General features: G+C 40.5%; 1 protein-coding gene across 2 annotated transcripts in view; it reads right to left on the bottom strand.

Moving 5' to 3' along the window:
- The window catches only part of ZCCHC24 (zinc finger CCHC-type containing 24), a 175,545-nt gene that overhangs the window by 94,805 nt on the left and 61,145 nt on the right, over positions 1-19,595 (bottom strand). The window contains exon 2 of one of the 2 annotated variants that reach the window (XM_089682514.1): positions 17,500-17,703. In XM_089682514.1, the coding sequence (XP_089538640.1) occupies positions 17,500-17,703 (204 nt within the window). The remainder of the gene's footprint in view (positions 1-17,499; positions 17,704-19,595) is intronic. The other variant, XM_089682515.1, reaches the window with a different exon arrangement.

Raw genomic sequence — 19,595 nt, 5'->3', positions numbered from 1 at the left:
CAGTCCTGTCATAAGAAGAAGCTTCTTTGTGGCTCACATTCCTCAGCAAACAGCAGGGCTAATCAGTCACACATTAGAACAATAAGCCCTTGTGGTACTGCAGCTTCATATATTAGGCCCTGCACTGTTCCAGTGTCTGGGAAGGATGCATCAAGTGCTGTATCTGAATGTATAAAATGGCAATACCACATCATCTCAAATAGAGGTCAGGCGAAGGCCTCCCAAAATACTGTAAATTATAACACTGATTTCTTTGACGCCTAATCTGCAAAGGCAAGTTTCTTGCAGTTATCTCTCATGGGAATTTGGTAAGGAAAAATTGTGCTCCATTTTGGCTTTCTACAAGGCCAAATCTCAGTTATATACTTTTACAGACCAAGAGTACAGCGCTATCATAATCAAGATTTTAAATGTTTACACAAAGTTTGTAAAAAAAAAAAAAAACCTGCCATATAAAAAGTTACCCTGTGGAAACAGTAAAAGTCAATAAATTGTCATTGCATGATTAGGCTGCCCAGTGCTGGATTATTTACTTGGTGGTCACCTCTCAAAGAGGGGATGGTTTTCAGTTTATCACACAGTATTCTATACTCAAGATTGCATTTTATCACCCACACAGGCTAAGGGTTTATATTTTATATATCATAACAGAAATGCTACCATCTGGGCAGGACTGGGGTGTGAAAAACCTCTGTGACATATAAAGCATATCAGTTTACATAACCAGACTGGTAGAATAGTAATCTTTTTATGCTGGTACCTCTGCTGTTATTTTTAAAGGAACAATACAATACACTCTGAGTAAAAAAAAAACAATTGAAGGACATATTCCTAACTCACAAAAGTACCTTCAATTGCTCTCAACCTCCTCTAAATCTCCAAATTCCTTAGTTTTGCTGCTGTGATCCGACTTCCTGTTAGAGTGGCTGTATTTGCTCTCCATAGTCCCACTGTATGTGGGAACGTAGCTCTCATGCTCACTCCTGATATGGACTAGGTACTAAGGGATTTGTAGTATACATAGAGCAGTGCACATGATTGCAACTTGTACTGCTCATCCTCTTCTATTTAGGTGGAGCGGATTGGAGCCCACTTATTCCCAGCCACCCTTAGAGCAGAGCGAGATCTGTCCAAGTCCACTGTGCAGAAACTGAGTGGACATGGATGTCTTCTACCCTCTCTGTTTCGATCAGCAGGGGATCAGCTCACAGATCCCCTGCTGACTGGAACACAATATGTGAAATGTTCCTTAGAAGGAAGGTAAATCCCAGAATTGTGTGGTTACTAGACTTGTGTACACGTCTCACTTTGCATGTTTAAAAAACAAAGGAAGGCATGGTGACCTTGTCAAGCTAAAAAACAGATACTTTCATTGTGGGAAGTCTAATTTTGTTGTAGTATCCATATACAATAAGTGTGATTTTTATTATAATTTTTGGAATAGTTTCTACAAAAAAAAACCTAATTTAACCTTGTAAGCCCTGACCTTATGACCTTGGATTGTGGTCACAAATATAGTTCTAAACATATATATCTAGACTGTGATCTATCACTAACTGGGACTATTATTTTTTTTACCCAAATATTTTTTTTTCTAAGTGTGCTCATGTGCTTCTTTCATCTGAAGTTTCTGGTTGATCCTAACAGTCACTTTTTTTTCCTTGTTCTAAACTGACCACACAAAGCATAGAAGCTGATCTGTTCTTGCGTGGTCAGTTTCCAACCTTTGGCTGGACATTTAGAGGTACAAGATACTGCGCTGACACACAGCATGCCTGTATTGGGTAGTTTTTAAAGCCACCACACCTCCCCAACCAATAACAGCCTGCCTCTGGCACACACACCCTCCCAATCACAGCCTGTCACTTGAACATGCCCCCTGCTCATACACACCCTGCATCTTGTCTAAGGCTGAACAGACTATGAAATACAGGTACAGTGTGTGTTCTGTAACCCCACCTGCCACTTTCAGGAAGAAGAGATGCATGGTCACATGATAGAGCTCTTTAACCTTGTATACAAGGTAAGAAAGATCATATCTGAAACTAAGAAAAGGCAGTTATGGTGCTTTCATAGTTTTAACTGTATTAGAAAGTGTCTATAACATTGTGTGTTCTCAACTACTTTAGTGAAACACTGTTACTTTGTCATTTCAGGTATAAAGCGGAGTTCCAGCTGAAAAAAAAGGTCAGCAGGTACAAAAACTGTACCTGCTGACTTTTAAAATACAGCCACTTACCTGTCCCTCGGTCCAGCGGTGTCATCACCACCGTTGGTTTCACCGGCTGTCTCCTCTCCCTGTTGCCGGCATCTTCAGCGTGGGCACCCGGCTGTGACAGCTTGCGGTTTCACAGCCGGGTGCCCACTGCACATGCGCGAGAAGCGCTGCGCTTTGTAAATGGCCCCGTAGTTTTATGGGATCTGTTACGTGTCCCAGAAGACTACGGGGACGGAGGGAGGGAGGACAGCTTCACTTCCAATCGCCTAGGTGATCTCAGTGGAAGTGGGAGCGGGTACCTGTCAAATTCACGTACCCACTCTCCCCCGCTCCCCAAGATGCCAATCCTTAATGGAGAGCGAGGGACAAAGCATTAAAGCGGAACTTCCCCTTTTGGGTGGAACTCCGCTTTGAGTGACAGTGTTTGTGTAAAGCCACCTTCCCCCAGCCACTAATACTCACCTAACCAGCACTCTCCACGACAGCTTCTACTTTTATCGCAGCCACCACCAAAATACTCTAGGAGTCAGATTTTAGGCAGCAGTTTTATTATAGCTCTGGCCTATCAAACAGTCACTAGAATCCACCATGGGAGGAGGTCACATGCTCCCATAATACCTTGCACATAGCACCTATACCTAGCACCAGGAGCCAGTGATGGGGGAAAGTGCAGACTGGAATCAATGGAGGGAAAACTGACAGTGTCTCCTAAAGGTACCCCATGACATGAGATGACAGCCACCAAATCCATCCACTAATAGCCAGATCAATCAGCAACTTTGTTTTAATGAGGCATCTCTACGGACATAATGATTGGACAGGTTAGAAAGCCAGGTCTGATCACTACTGTTTTTCCCTCCTCCAACCCCTATTTAAATGGATGAAAAACAAATGTTTGGGCGGGAAAGGGCACACTGCCCCCTAGTTCTGAGTTTCATTACATAAAACTGTAAAGATAAAAATTAGAATTAAAGAAAAAGAAAAAATTGAGTTGTACTTGTACATTCACAGAGGCAAAACTAAAAGAGCAGGTAGTAACGTAACGGAATGCATTGCAATGCTCCTGATTTGTGTAGGTAAATTCCTAAAACCAACTGCAATGACAAATTTACACATTTTACCATTATGGTATTTTGAGTTATCAGCTGTCCTGCTGTGGTAAAGTAATACTAATGGAAAACTGATGAGATAAATATGGATGATTCTATTCCTGATCTCTCCATCTGTAAATGCTAGTGACCTGGCTGTCATGCTGACCCTCTTGGAAAATGTCCCTGGAAGCAGGTTGTCCTCCTTCACTCTTACTTTGCAGAAGAGTGAAGAATCAGGAGAACTGCTGCTATCACCATGGGTTAGATATTGCAGCAGACCCCATATTGCAGCAGATCCCAGTGCTGGAACTATTTGTGAGATCATAAGACTTACCGTATATGTTCTTGCTCCATCATATAGGAAGAAATCCACCTGTCTATAGCGAGTCTAAGACCACTTTGGCTTTGATGTTTCTATAACACCATTTTAGAAAATAGTGCTAATTTGTTATCTAATGATATTGCACATATGGCGGTTGATTTAATAAAACTGGAGAGTGTAAAATCTGGTGCAGCTGTGCATGGTAGTCAATCAACTTCTAACTTCAGCTTGTTCACTTAAGCTTTGACAATCAAACCTGGAAGCTGATTGGTTTCTATGCAGAACTACACTACATTTTGCACTCTTCAGTTTTAATAAATCAACCCCATAGAGACAGTTATTCCTTGGTGAGTTTTGCTATAATGACCTAGATGTAATAAAAGTATCATGTCCTAGGAACAGCAATTTCAATAACTTTCAATACAGACAGAACACGCCAAAACGCAAATCTGTCTAAAGTATTGTATTACAGTCCATACATCTGCTTCCATGCAATGGTCTATTAGAGCTGCTAAGGGCTATCAAAAAACTTTCAGCACATATGAAATGCAGAACATACTGTAAATCTAACAAATGTTTTCTGTCAGGAAACCTTATGTGCTGCAGCAGGTGTAAAAGGCCAACATAAGGGGCAAGTTACATAGTTAGTCTGGCTGAAAAAAGACAAAAGTCCATCCAGTTCAACCATAAAAATAAATAAATAAATAATAATAAAAAAGTTATAATCCTATACCCACAGTTGATCCAGAGGAAGGCAAAAAAAACCCCAGCAAAGCATGATCCAATTTGCTCCTGCAGGGAAAAAAATTCCTTCCTGATCCCCCGAGAGGCAATTGGATATTCCCTGGATCAACTTTACCTATAAATGTTAGTATCCAATTATATTCTGTGTATCTAAGAAATAATCCAGGCCTTTTTTGAAGCAATCCACTGAGCTGGCCAGAACCGACTCTTGAGGGAGTCTATTCCACATTTTCACAGCTTTCACTGTGAAGAAACCTTTCCGTGTTTGGAGATTAAATTTCTTTTTCTCCAGACGTAAAGAGTGCCCCCTTGTCTTCTGTGATGACCTCAGGGTGAATAGCTCTACACCGAGTTCACTATATGAACCACTGATGTATTTATACATGTTGATCATATCCCCCCTTAATCTCCTCTTCTCAAGAGAGAATAAATTCAGCTCCTCTAATCTTTCCTCATAGCTGATCTCTTATCAGTTTGGTTGCCCTTCTCTGTACTTTCTCCAGTTCCCCAATGTTCTTTTTGTGAATTGGTGCCCAAAACTGAACTGCATATTCCAGATGAGGTGTTACTAATGATTTGTACAGGGGTAATACGATATCTGTCTCTCTGGAGTCTATACCTCTTTCAATACAAGAGAGGATTTTGCTCGCTTTAGAAACCGCAGCTTGGCATTGCATGCCATTATTAAGCTTGTGATCTACCAGAACTCCCAGATCCTTCTCCACCATTGATTCCCCCAGTTGTTCTCCCCCTAGTATGTATGATGCATGCATATTCTTAGCCCCCAAGTGCATAACCTTACATTTATCAACATTAAACCTCATTTGCCACATAGTTGCCCAATTAAACAGTGTATTGAGGTTGGCTTGTAAATTGAAGACATCCTGTAAGGACGTTATTCCACCGCACAGCTTGTTGTCATCTGCAAAGACTGAAATGGGATTTTTAATCCCAGACCCTATATCATTTATAAATGTATTAAAAAGTAAGGGTCCCAACACTACACCACTAACAACCCTAGACCATTCAGAGTATGAGTCATTAACTACTACTCTTTGAATACGATCTTTTAGCCAGTTTTCTATCCATTTACATACAGATTTTTCTAAGCCCGTAGACTTTACCTTACACATTAGCCTTGTGTGGGGAACTGTGTCAAATGCTTTTGCAAAATCCAAGTTTACCACGTCCACCGCCACCCCTCTGTCCAAGTATACCACGTCCACCCCCACCCCTCTGTCCAAGTATACCAAGTCCACCGCCACCCCTCTGTCCAAGTATACCATGTCCACCGCCACCCCTCCGTCCAAGGTTTTGCTCACCCCCTCATAAAAAGAAATCATATTTGTTTGACAACTGTCTTTCATGAATCCATGCTGTCCATTGCTTAAAATATTTTTTTCCAGCAAGAACTCATCTATGTGGTCTTTTATTAAACTCTCCAGTATCTCCCCAACTATAGAAGTTAAACTAACAGGTCTATAATTACTTGGTAAAGATTTTGACCCCTTTTTAAATACTGGCACCACATTGGCCTTACGCAATCCAGTGGTACTATGCCAGTCATTAAAGAGTCCCTAAAAATTAGAAACAATGGCTTTGAAATGACAGAGCTCAATTCTTTAAGGGTGTATGCCATCCAGTCCAGGTGCTTTATTCATCTTTATACTATCTAAATATTTTTTGTGTCATATCAATTGTGAGCCAATGTGGATCATCTAGAGCTGTCAATATTATGCCCATTATGGACAAGAGCTCCCCCATGCTCCTTTGTATACTCGAAGCTGAAAAATGTATTAAATAAATTTGCCTTCTCTTTGACCCCAGTCACCCACTCTAGATTATTTTGTAAAGGGCCTACATGCTCGGACGGAACTTTTTTACTATTAATATATTTGAACAATTTTTGGGGTTTGGTCCTGCTTTTGCAATCTGTCGTTCATTTTTGTGGCCTTTATTTCCTTTTTGCATATTCTGTTATATTCTTTGTAATGTTTAAACGATGATAGCGTTCCTTCATTTCATATTTAATAAAAGCTCCTATCTTATTATCTATAGCTTTTTTAACTTTGTCCATAAGCCACATAGGTTTGATTTTTAGCCTTTTAAACTTGTTGCCCATGGGAATATATTTTGCACTGTGTTCACATACAGTCTTTTTGAAGAACTCCCATTTCTGTGTTGTGTTCATCGATGCCAATATTCCCTCCCAGTCTAAGTCTTGGAGAGCAGCTCTCTTATTTTTCCTGTATGTGCTCGCTGTTTACAGCTAACAATAAATTAAATCGTGTTATGGTCACTGCTACCCAGATGTTCTTTTATATGGACATTCGTAATAAGCTCTGCATGGATTGAGCTTACCAGGTCCAGCAGAGCATCATTCCTAGTAGGGGCTTCTATGAACTGTACCATAAAATTGTCTTGTAGTAGGTTTAAACATTTTTGCCCTTTAACTGTTCCTGCAGTACCATTACTCCAGTCAATTTCCGAGTATTTAAAATCCCCCATTATTATCACTGTCCCAGCCCTTACAGCCCTTTTGATCTATGCAAGTAGCTGAGTTTACACCTCCTCATCAACACTGGGAGACCTATAACAAACTCCAATGATTACCTTTGTAGTACACGTAAGTTTAGGAGCTTTTTCAGATGGACCCAATGAGAATGTCTGTTCATCCCTATGGACAAGTTACTGTAAACAGACTTGTGTCCGTTAACACTCGCCTTCCTCTGGGTACAATCTGGCCCAGGGACGGATTGACCATTTAGAAACTCAGGCACTGCTCAAGGGCCCCGGGTCAGTAGGGGGCCCCATGAGATGCCCCTGGTACCTTTCATAAGCTTTTTTGGGTGTGGTTTGAGTGTGGACGAGGACATAGGGGCCCCATCATGCACTATTGCCTGGGGGCCCCATGAGTTGTCAGTCCACCCCTGATCTGGCCTACTAAAAAAAATGGGAGAGGTTCTTGTCCTCCTCTTTTTAGACAGAACAGTTTGCAGGTAGCAAGGTGAAAACAGTGGAGTCCATTTACTCCTGGCTGCCCCCTACAGCAGAGCATGCTCTGTCCTGAGCGGACACGAATATGTCATCCACCTGCTCTGCTCCGATCAGCAGAGGATTAGCTCACAGACTCCCTGCTAATCACAACAGAGTCCATTCTGTGTGAAACAGGCCTAAAAGAGTAAGTTACATTAATCTTTGAAACATTCTTTTAACATTGAAACAAAAGGTAACACTAATTATTTGAGTATATGTAAATTGGAAAATATAATGACTCCTCAATCTGGCAAAGGATTTTTTTATGTTGAATAGACTATTGCATTTCACAGCTTTTGAACATTGGTGCCACCTAATCCCACTTAATAAGTTATCATATCTCTCCCCTAATGTGTAAAGTGTTAATTACATGTACCCCTCTCAACTGATAAATTAGCTTACAAACTTAAATAGAAGGAGAAATTGGGAGAGTCTGTTCAAGACTCCAATTGAATTAAAATCTGGACTGTACTGCCACTAGCTCTATAAATACACTGTCAATAAAAACTCCAATACTGTCCTCTGTAGATGGTGCTTGGCCCCATATTGGATAAATTAATATACTACAGATTTTTCCAAAATTGCTTTTCGCTCTTTACAGTAAGAGCACAATAATACACATCTAGCGAGTCTACCGTATGGTCCAAAGTCAGAACCTCAATCTCACCAACACAGCACTTCGTCATAACATATGCATGGAGGCTTTACTTTAAAAGAAAAGATAGCTTGCATAAATAGGAGTGAATTTTTTCTCTGTTTGTCTTTATGGCAGCAAACAATAACTAAACCCTGGAAAAAACTTTTCTCAATCTTCAGGAAGTTAAAAAACCACATTAGAAGTATGACTAACACAGTAAATTCCACAAACTGTTGCCACCTTGGACTAATTACATTGGAAGCACATGAATGAATGAATCTTTTCACTTTGTAGCAGAAATATATTCATTGTTTTGGAGTGCTGTAGGTTTTGTATATCTGTCCTACCCTCCCATATTTAAAGCTGTTGTAAAGGCAGTTGTAAATTAACAAACATTTTATACTTACCTGTTCTGTGCAATGCTCAGATTAGCCCCTAACCTCCTCTTCTGGGATCCCTTCCCAGCAAACTTGTCTCCTCTTTTTATGTGCCTGCCACGATAGCAAGCTGCTTGCTATAATAGTGGCAAACCTGCGTGCACACTCCCTAGCCAGGCTGTGTGCATCCAAAGACACACACTTTGTGGATCAGCCCCACCCTCCACTCTCTTCTCCCAAGATTTGATTGACAGCAGCAAGAGCCAATGGCTCCAGCTGCGGCCTCTATGTACTGTGAGAGAGGGGAGCCACTGCAGAGGGTACAGCCTTGCATCGGGATAGGACTCAAGTAAGTATACAGGGAGGTGAGCAGGCGATACAAATACTGGGACATTACAACCACTTTAACCACTTTAATACTGGGCACTTTTACCCCCTTCCTGCCCAGGCCAATTTTCAGGTTTCAGAGCTCTCACACTTTGAATGACAATTGTGTGGTCATGCAACACTGTACCCAAACCAAAATGTTATAATTTTCTTTTAGAGCTTTCGTTTGGTGGTATTTAATCACCACTGGGTTTTTTTTTGCTAAATTGACAAAAAAAGACCGAAAATTTTGAAAAAAAAACAAGTTTCTTTGTTTCTGTTATAAACGTTTGCAAATAAATAATTGTTCTTCATAAATTTAGGCCAAGATGTATTCTGCTACATTTCTTTGGTGAAAATAACCCAAATCAGTGATTATTATTTAGTCTGTAGGAAAGTTATAGAGTTCATAAACTATGGGATATATCTGAAAATTGATCAATCCTGAAGTACTGACGGCCAATCTAATTTCTTGAGGCCCAAAAATGTCAGAACAGTACAGATATCCCCCAAATGACCCCTTTTTGCGAAGTAGACAGTCCAACGTATTTCATAAGAGGCATGGTGAGTTTTTTGAAGTTGTAATTTTTTTGTCTTAATTTTTCAGAAAATGAAGAAATTAAAAAAAAAAATTTCACAATTTGTTTTTTACATACTGTCACCAGTGCAGTACAGCATCAGCATATAACTCCTGTGGCTGTGATCAGGAACACTGACTGGTGACAGTATGAAAAAAAACAAACTATTTTATTATTTTTTAAATTTTTATTACATTTTTGTCTTTTTCTAAGATTTTTTTTTTCATATTACACTATGACCAAAGTAGTATAATGTTACCATAGTAACATTATACTCCTTTGGGGAAGTGATCAGTACTTTTTTTTTTTACACAATTTGATTGCTTATAGCACAGCATTTCTTTGCTATAAGCAAGCATTTAACTGAATGAAATCGATTAATTCAGGTTTTTTCTGGTTGTGATTAGCTGTGATTGGCCATGGCTAATAACATGACACAGATGGGCTGTAATTGGCCCAGCCTGTGCATGTGATCACTGTGACCATTCACAGCTAGATGCACTTGCATATAATGGATGGCATGAAAGGAAGCCATCCATTGTATACAACTGTCATGTGACCTGCTGTGATTGGTCATAGCAGGTCACATGGTACTGGCAACGGGGCCGGTACACAGATCTGTCATCGGCCCTGTCCAAGGTACACGGCCGGAGACAGATCTCACCACAGCGTGGCCCTGCGGGCACGTGCGACGTGCGTTCCAGGAAGGATGTCAAATGACGCCCTCTCAGAGGGATAAGATGTTCATCCGGCCGTCATTTGACCATAGGCCGGCAGCAAGTGGTTAACCTCATTCAATTTTCTTTTCATCATTCTTTCTATTTCTTCTTCCTTTCTTTGTTACACTTACCCTTTTTTGTCATATAACAGTTTATTCTCCATTGCAACACAACATTTTTCAATTCTCTCCCAAGTGTGGCAGTTTAATAAATACCTGTATGCAGATACCATAATAAGATATTAAGTTCTTATGTTGGAGAGATGGTTCATTGCCTTCATAAATCCACCCATTTAAGACCCCAATTTCATGGCATTTTAGTTCTCTTATATATAGTCTTAAAGTGCCCCTAAAGGCAAAATGTTTCGCAACTCTGCGATTCAAGCGGCCGCAGCCTGCAAACCTGGAAGGAAGACAGGGTGAAGATGGAAGCCTCTACAGCGATGACAGCACACTGCAAGATGGGAAAGGTAAGTCTTTCATAAAGTGCTAGTATGCAATGCATGATTTTTTTTATACCTTGAGGTAAAAAGGGTTAAAGCAATCGCTAGGTAGGATTAAAGTGTTACTAAACCCACAACAGTAAAATCAGTCTGTATATGCAGTAAAGCATGCTTGTTATACTCACTGTGGAACCTAAGGGGTTAATCCTCTGCATTGTATAAAAAGGCTGTTTGATCCTTTCTTCTCTGCCCCTCCTCTTGTTGAAATGTCCACCTGATACAGACTGAATCCGTAGTCACATGTATATGCTCAGTTTGGTGTGTATAGCTAGAGAGTTTTTTTTTCTTGGGAGAGTGCATGTGATCAGCACAGGGCCCATCAGCACTGTCCAGACAGAGGTCAGGGGTTTCACATCCTCCCAGATCAGAAATAAAACTCCTCCAATAAAGCTTTAACCAGTGCTCTGCTGAAGTCACAAGACTACTATAACTGCTGATGAGAAAAGCTATTTAGCAGTTTATATTTATTAAAATAATTGCATTTCTATGTTCTGTGTACTGTGCGAAACCAGATATAGTGAATGCAGGGTCCTGGGTTTAGTATCACTTTAAGTTTACCCGTAAGCTGTGGGCTATAAAACAGCACAGGGAAAGTTGCTGACCCTCTATACAGGAGCAGAGAGAAGGGACTGGGAATAGAGCTCACCCTTAGGTACTGCAGGAGGAATGGAGAATGGGCGGAGAATGGAGGAAGAAAGAAGGTGGAAGAGGCAGAAGGAAAGTAAGACCAAATGAAGGAAGAGAGGAGGTGGGTAAGCAGACAAAAGCACAGTGGTTATGCATCCTCTCCCAGGGACCATAATAGGGGAAAAAGGAGTGAACCTCACTGGGACGGAGTAAGTTTAATCAGATAGGCATCTGTAAAGACAAAATATTGCCAAGGACGCTAAGTATCATGGAAGGTATCTTCTTTATTACGCAAGGTGGCTGTGAGGTCCTCCTTGTTCCTAAATTCATGCACTTTGGACTTCCAGATCCCATGCTGAGTGGCTGGCCTGATGCATTCTGAACACAGGAGGTCGGCCTCTCAACTCAGGCGCAATTAGGGAGAATGATTTGTATGTTTTGAATGAATGCAAAGCATTCTCTTATTAAACGAGGTGGAGAAACGGTTTGGTGACATCACGTTCTCCACCTCGTTCAATCAGAGAATGCTTTGCATTCATCCAGATAATCTAAATTGGACCAATGTAACTATATATAAAATATCCATACCTTGAATTATTCTTTAAAATAAGCATGTCACAAACCTATGAAATTCTGTAGATCCAGTAAGGTTGCTATCTCATCCCTTTAAAACTGATCCCTTATGAATTACTCAGATTATGTGACTCACCTAATGAAAACAAGGCTGCGAGTGAAGCAAACGACCAACTTAGTCACTGACAAAACTTGAATAATGCATATGATTTTGTTTTTAAAGAGACACAGTGGCAATCTAAGCACCAGAGATAAAGTCAGCTGAAGTTCTAGGCTAATCTCGACTTGTTAAAATTGCACTTGGTCATACCAGCTCACACTTAAGATGTATAAAACTGTAGAGCAGATAACACTAGATGAAATGCATAACATCCCCATTTTGTTAATGTTCTTATATGTTTCTAAGAAAACTTGGATGTAAAGGATGGTATTACTTAGCCAACTGTTTAACCAATGTAGTCCACAGCTACAAGACTGCATGCTTGTCATGTGAGATTTCCACAAATGAAAGCTTGTGAAGCTATCAGGCATGCAGTAAGTTTCTGTGTGTACACACGGGAGGCTAGGGTTACAGCTGTTCCTGGAATTCCTCTTGATTTTACTTGTGGTAACCCAAGCCAGCTGATACAGGGGCGGGGGCACTGGCTATTATTTTGGGAAGGTAAAGAGGGGGTTGAAGACACATATGGATTTTATTTGCAGGATCTTGAATGCCTTACAATTTTTCTAAAACAAAGAAAATGCTGAACAATCAGAATCATTCTAGGGATGATGATTCAGAGACAATGAATAAAGCGATGGTCATGTTTCGCTAGAATAAGAACTGTTGCTGTGCCATTGCTGTGTTCTTCCAAAGCTTCCGATAGAGATCACCTCAAAGAACGCTGAACGCTGACACTGGCACTCCAACACTCTACTCCATAGAGTGGGAAAGGATTGGGATCTGTTTTCAGAGAGATTGTCCAGTACTTTGGATAATCTCCCAGTACCTCTGACCTACTGAGACACTCTTTATACCCTCCAGAAGATGCCCAATATTTGCAAGCTATGTTCAGAATCAGGAGAAAAGGGGCCCAAACCAAGTACTGAGTATGTACTCCCCTTTTGCAGCAATTACTGCCTCAATGTGGCGTGGCATGGAAGCTATCAGCCTGTGGCAATGCTGAGGTGTTATGGAAGACCAGAATGCTTCAATAGCGGCCTTCAGCTCTTCTGCATTGTTCGGTCTCATGTCTCTCATCTTTCTCTTGGCAATGCCCCATAGATTCTCTATGAGGTTCAGGTCAGGCGAGTTTGCTGGCCAATCAAGCACAGTAATACCACGGTCATTGAACCAGGTTTTGGTGCTTTTGGCAGTGTGGGCAGGTGCCAAGTCCTGCTGGAAAATGAAGTCAGCATCCCCATAAAGCTCGTCTATGGAAGGAAGCATGAAGTGCTCCAAAATCTCCTGGTAGACGGCTGCGTTGACCCTGGACTTAAAGAAGCACATTGGACCAACACCAGCAGGTGACATGGCTCCCCAAATCAACACAGACTGTGGAAACTTCACACTGGACTTCAAGCATCTTGCAGTGTGTGCCTCTCCATTCATCCTCCATACTCTGGGTCCTTGGTTTCCAAATGAGATGCATGCTTATACTTTTCAGAGGTCCGATATTATTCTATGTACAATCCTTGTTTTATTGATTCCATGTAATATTTTAATTTTCTGAGATTGTGGATTTGGTGTTTTCATGAGCTGTAAGCCATAATCATTACAATTATGACAAATCACAGCTTGAACTATCTTGCTTTGCATGTAATGAGTCTATCTCATATATTAGTTTCACCTTTTAAGTTGCATTACTGAAATAAATTAACTTTTGCACAATATTCTAATTTTTCAAGTTTCACCTGTACAGTATGTTAGTATAGGCTGGGAGAGATATAACAGTGCTAGGTATAATGGTGTAAAAAAAAAAATCGTTTTTTTACACAAAGATCAGCTACCTTCAAACCAGCTGTTTGCTACACATACAAGGGGCAACAACAGCAGAGGCTCATCCAGGAAAGCAGGACAAGTTAGAAAACAGGGGCGTTGTTAGTCCCTGTACCCCAGGCAATCAACAAATCTTTGTTCTTTAAGGAGCTGCATTTTTTTACTATCTTTTAGGATGACACTGGGTATACGTATTAATTTGATGGATTAGATATTCTGCCATTTTTTAGTTCTTACTACTAGGTTTTGGTGTTTATCTGTACTTTTCAACACATATTTCTTTTTAACCTAAAAAACTAATACCCATTGATTAAAAGATTCTACGTTCTATGCACAAAATACTTTTGGTATTTGAATAATTTGTTTAGATCGACCTTTCTCAGCCTTTTTACCCCTAAAGAACCCTTGAAATATTTTTCAGGTCTAGGGGAACCCTTTCTAAAAGAAATTTATCAGTTGTCAGTGGAAAAAGTACACTTTACCTTGATGGTCCATGGGAAGAATGCCTCCCTTACAGTGGTGGTCAGAATGCCACCCATACAGACAGCTAACAAGATTATTGGTGTCATGATGCTGGCTCTTTCAATAAGGCATTGTCCTCAGCAGGTGCAGACTGACAACTCATGGGCCCCCCGGGCAATAGGGGATCATGGGGCCCCTGTGTCCTTGCCCAAACTCCAAAAAGCCTATGAAAAAGGTACCAGGGGCATCTCATGGGGCCCCCTACTGACCCCGGGCCCTCAGGCAGTGCCCGAGTTTCCAAATGGTCAGTCCGCCCCTGGTCTTCAGTGCTCTGTTGGCACCAATAAATGGGAGGTCAACCAATTCAAGGAGCCCCTAGCAACCTCTGGCGGAGGTTATGGAGCCTATGGTTCCAGGGAAATCTGGCTAAGAATGGCTAGTTTCGTTATTTGTTATATTATTTGTGGTGGCATCACAACACCAGCTATGAGAGCACAATAATGATGTGGATACCACAATACACATTTGGCTTACCACTGATTGTTATATAAACAGGGGAGCTGCCAACCTATTTTATTCATTACATGTTGCTACATATGTTTTTCATGGGTATGGTATGCCACTCTTATCTGCTTGGGGGTGTGTCACCCATGACTTATTTTTGCCCACCATTTTTATTTTTTTATTTCATGTCTTTGTATTAAAATACTTACAACTTTTAATTAAAAGATATTTAACCTAGGAGTTTTATTCCTTCCCCACTCTATAAAAAGAAAAGGTTTGGCTATAGATACACTTTAACAAAGTATGACTTCCAACACGTTTCATGGTAACTGTATTTTGACACTAAATACTATCCTTGTTCTCCAAAAATAATCCATATACATCCACTACCTAATGGTCCTGCAATCTATTTTTCAATAAAGTGTTTCTTACTGTGTTTTTCTGCCCCCTCATAATGTCCTCTGTGAGCTCCCTACCTTTCCCTTCAAGCACTTCTGTTTGTTTGGAATGAGCAGTGCACATTGGTTGTCATGTGTACTGCTCTATGCACACTATAAATTCCATAGCCCATAGTCCATCACAAGAGTGAGCTAGAGATGGTTCCTACATACAGTGGAGAACGAATATACCCAACCTTTAACAGAAAACAGGATCACAGCAGAAAAAAAATTGAGATTTGGAGAAGGCTGAGTGCAAAAGAAAGGAAACTTTTTTTGAGTAAGAATACATACTTGAATAGACCTTTTTATTTTTAAACCAGAGTTTAGTATCACTTCAACTACTACTAGTAGGTACATTTTAGAATAGTGTAGTTATAATGTTACCAGTGACTATAGACTGTTAGCAGTACCTAAACTCTGGTTACTAAATATTAGACTCGAGATGGTACTAATTTTAAATTAGCTGACTACAAAGATGTTCATCCTAATAAATTGTTTAAAATTGTACAAAAAGGTTGATCTGATTTTTTCCAGAGAAAGCAATGTATCACAAAACAGAACAAGACACTCTACCTGCTGAACACAACAACAAAACGTTAATGGGATTGGATTCCACATGAAACAAGCAAGAAAAAAAAAAAGTTTTTAAACACTTTTAAATGTATATTCTACATATGGAAGTAAAATGGAAGAATTCTAAGAAAAACTAGCAGGATTATAACACTGTTGTTATGCTTTCATTTAGTAGCTCCAGAAAGAATGTCAGGAATCCCTGAAAAACCATGAAGTTCTCATATAGTCAATGCAAAGATTAATCGCTGCAGGTTTAAGTGGCAGATAGAACAAGCAGTAAAGTGAGGATGGGGTGGGCTAAGAAAATCCCTATAAGGATTCTGCGTTTATAAAACAAGAAGAATTTACTAACATAATACATTCATTTAAGGGTATAAGGTAAAATCATTACTATGTGTCCCTTTTTTAATTCATTGTGAAAAGAGGAGTAAAGAACAAACACTTTGAGCACCACAAATTGTATAGCAAATAGCAGAATCTAAGTGTGTAATAAGCAAATACGGATACACTCTGGTATATATAAAAAAATACAAAATATACATGAAATCAAGGATTTCAAACCATTAAAAGCTGTTTATCTAAAAAATGAAGACTGGGAATTCTCTTTGAGATGATGGCTAAATTAGTGCAACAAACTAGTGGTTGGGGGCAACTGTAGACAACCAACCAATGCTCACTGGAGGGAGTAGTGATTGGAGAGGTTCAATAGGCTAGTGTCAGAGGTTTATGCAGAACACCTCCTATACCTCCTTCTATAAGCCTAAACATGCATGGATAACCAATTAAACCTTTTGAGACTTTTACATGGGCTGACACATATGACTGAGAGTGATTTACGTACAAATCTGTGGCATCAGCTATTCCTTCTCACTCCTTCCTCCTCACTATTCATCAGTATGTAAACATCACATACAAAAATAGAATGGAACCACAAGAGTGCTCTTTGGATAGTAACAATTTATTAAAAGCTCCAAAAATCAACACATATTTAAAAAGCACCACAGTGTTATGTATCTCAGAATGAATAAACATGGGTCATAGCGATTGGTACAGCCAGTGTTCTCATACCCACAGTGTGGCTCCAAATCCTGTACACGTTACGCTCCTGTACCAGAGCATCCTCAGCAGTTCCCAAATGCTACTAAATGCTCCTAAATGCTAATACAAAAAAGTCTCAAAATTAGAGGTATTTTCTGCCAAGAGCACTGGCGTTTTTTTTAAGCCAGTGTGTATGGAGCCCAACAGTTTTCTGCCATTTTTTCACTATTTCTTATATGGATTATTCTTGTTTTTCCATCGTCATTGTTTCTCATATGGGCTCTTCTAATGTTTTCTATTCTCATGTACAGCCCTGATAAAGGGGGGGGGGGGGTCTTCTGGCTGCTGGAATGTATCGGATGTCTTTTGCTTTCTTGATTGATTTCTTTCTTGGTTGATTTAGACTTAAAATTTTTGTTTGACACACTTATTGGCTTGATTACACTATATCAAATTTGACAGCATAGTGACATTCAGCCAAGTTATCTCTATTTCGATCAATTGTTTCCTAGACATGTGAATGTACCCATGACAGCTTACACAGGAATGTACCTGTAATTGACTTTCTTATCTTCTGAATTTCCACACAATCAATGCGTACATATGACCCATAGATGATTGTAAATTACAATTTGACTAGCAAGATAATGAGGCTATACTTCAAACAGTCATATGATCAATGTACATGATAATAGGCAGAATTATGTTTCTTACCTGTGGACAATCTTTAATGTAATGACCTTTGTTGAAGCAGAGATGGCACAGGTAATTAGGAGGGGGCCGCTTGCTGGGTTTCCTGTTTTCGGTGGAGAGTGAGATTTCTGAGAAGTGTTCTGTTAAAGAGCTCAGCCCATCCACAATGTTGTTCAAGGAGCCATAAGGAGATGCACTCTTGTAAAGGCTGCTACCCAATGCCTGCTTTAGAAAGAAATAAAATGATTAGATCCTTTGCATGTTACTGCACTCGTATTGTACAAATACTAGATTATATAATTTAAAAATAAATACAAAGGTTACATTTTTGTTGCAGTTGACTTCAGAAAGTACACATTAACTCAGGGGTAGGCAACCTTTTGAGCATAGTGTGCCGAAAAATGTTTTAGAAGAAATTGAGAATGCCAGTTCTATATAAAATTCAACTTTACACGCTCAATCATGAAAAGTGAATTTTAAAAAAGTAAATGCTGTAAACTATTTGAATAATTGTAAGAAAACATTGAGCTTTCAAGGATGGTAAATGGTAACTTATCCTTTTTCCACAACACATGTCCAGAACACGTTTGTTGTGAGGCAAATATGATAAGGTTGAAATGAATATGTCAACCGAGGACTTCTGCGAAGTATACAGTTCTCTCAGATCAAACCCAATCTCTGCACCTTCAGACCCTAAATCAACCTTCATTCCTGCACCTTCACACCTCAGATCACCCCAATTCCTGTACCGTTACACCTCAGATCACCCCAGTTCCTGCACGTCTGCACCACAGATCAGGCCCAGTTCATGTTTCTGCAGGCCTTAGATCAGCTCCAGTCTTTGCACTTTCGAACCCCAGATCAGCCCCAATTTCTTCACCTTTACACTTCAGATAAGCTCCAATTCCTGCACATTTCACAACTCAGATTACTCCAATTCTTGCCTCAGATCAGCTCCAGTCTTTGCACTTTCAAACCCCAGATCAGCCCCAATTCCTTCACCTTTACACTTCAGATTAGCTCTAATTCCTGCACTTTCATACCTACCTCAGATCACCACAATTCTTGCATCTCCAGACCTCAGATCATCTCCAATTGCTGCATCTCCAGGCCTCAGATCAGCCCCAATTCCTGCACCTTCACACCTCAGATCACCCCAATTTCTGCACCTTCACATCTCCACTCACATCAATGCCTGCATCTTTAAACCTCAGCTCACACCAATGCCTGTACCTTCACCCTTCAGATCACCCCAATCTCTGTACTTTTACACCTCCGATCACCCAAATTCCTGTACTTTCACACACCAGATCAGCCCCAATTCCTGCACCTTCACATTCCAGACTGGCCCCAAATCCTGCACCTTCACACCTCAGTTCAGCCCCAATTTTTGCACCTCCAGGCCTCTGGTCAACCCCAATTTCTGCACATTCACACCTCAGCTCACCCCAATTCCTACAACTTCATACCCCAGTCTCCAGTGACAATTCCTGTGCCTTCAGGCCTCAGATAAGCCCCAATTTCTGAATCCGATGGCACCTGCACAGTTCAGATCACCCCAATTCCTGCACCTCCAGACCTCCAATCAGTCCCAATTCCTGTACATCCAAGCCTCAGATCAGCCCCAATTTGTGCACCTTCACACCCCACATCACCCAAATCCCTGCACCTTCATACCTCAGATCAGTTCCAATTTCTGAACCTTCACACCTTAGTTCAGTCCCAATTTCTGAATCTTCACACCTCAGATCAGCCTAAATTTCTGCACCTTCACACCTCAGCTCACCCCAATTCCTTCAACTTCACACCCCATTCTCCAGCGACAATTCCTATGCCTTCAGGCCTCAGATCAGCCCCAATTCTTGCTCCTTCAGGCCTCATATAAGCCCCAATTCTTGAACCCCCAGAACTCTGATAACAATTCCTGTACCTTCACACCTCAGATTGCCCCAACTCCTGCACCTCCAAGCCTCAGATCAGCTCCAATTCCTGCACTTTCACACCTCAGATCAGTCCCAATTTCTGAAGCTCCACACCTTAGGTCAGTCCCAAGTTCTGCACCTTCAGACCTCAGTTCACCTCAATTCCTGCATTTTTACAACCCAGATCAGCCCTAA

Source organism: Staurois parvus, unplaced genomic scaffold, assembly GCF_062004578.1.
Source record: "Staurois parvus isolate SC_StPar_1 unplaced genomic scaffold, SC_StPar_1.0 ptg000291l, whole genome shotgun sequence".
NCBI lineage: Eukaryota > Metazoa > Chordata > Amphibia > Anura > Ranidae > Staurois > Staurois parvus.
Note: the sequence above shows the minus strand (reverse complement) of the source record. Positions and strands in the feature narration are given on the sequence as shown.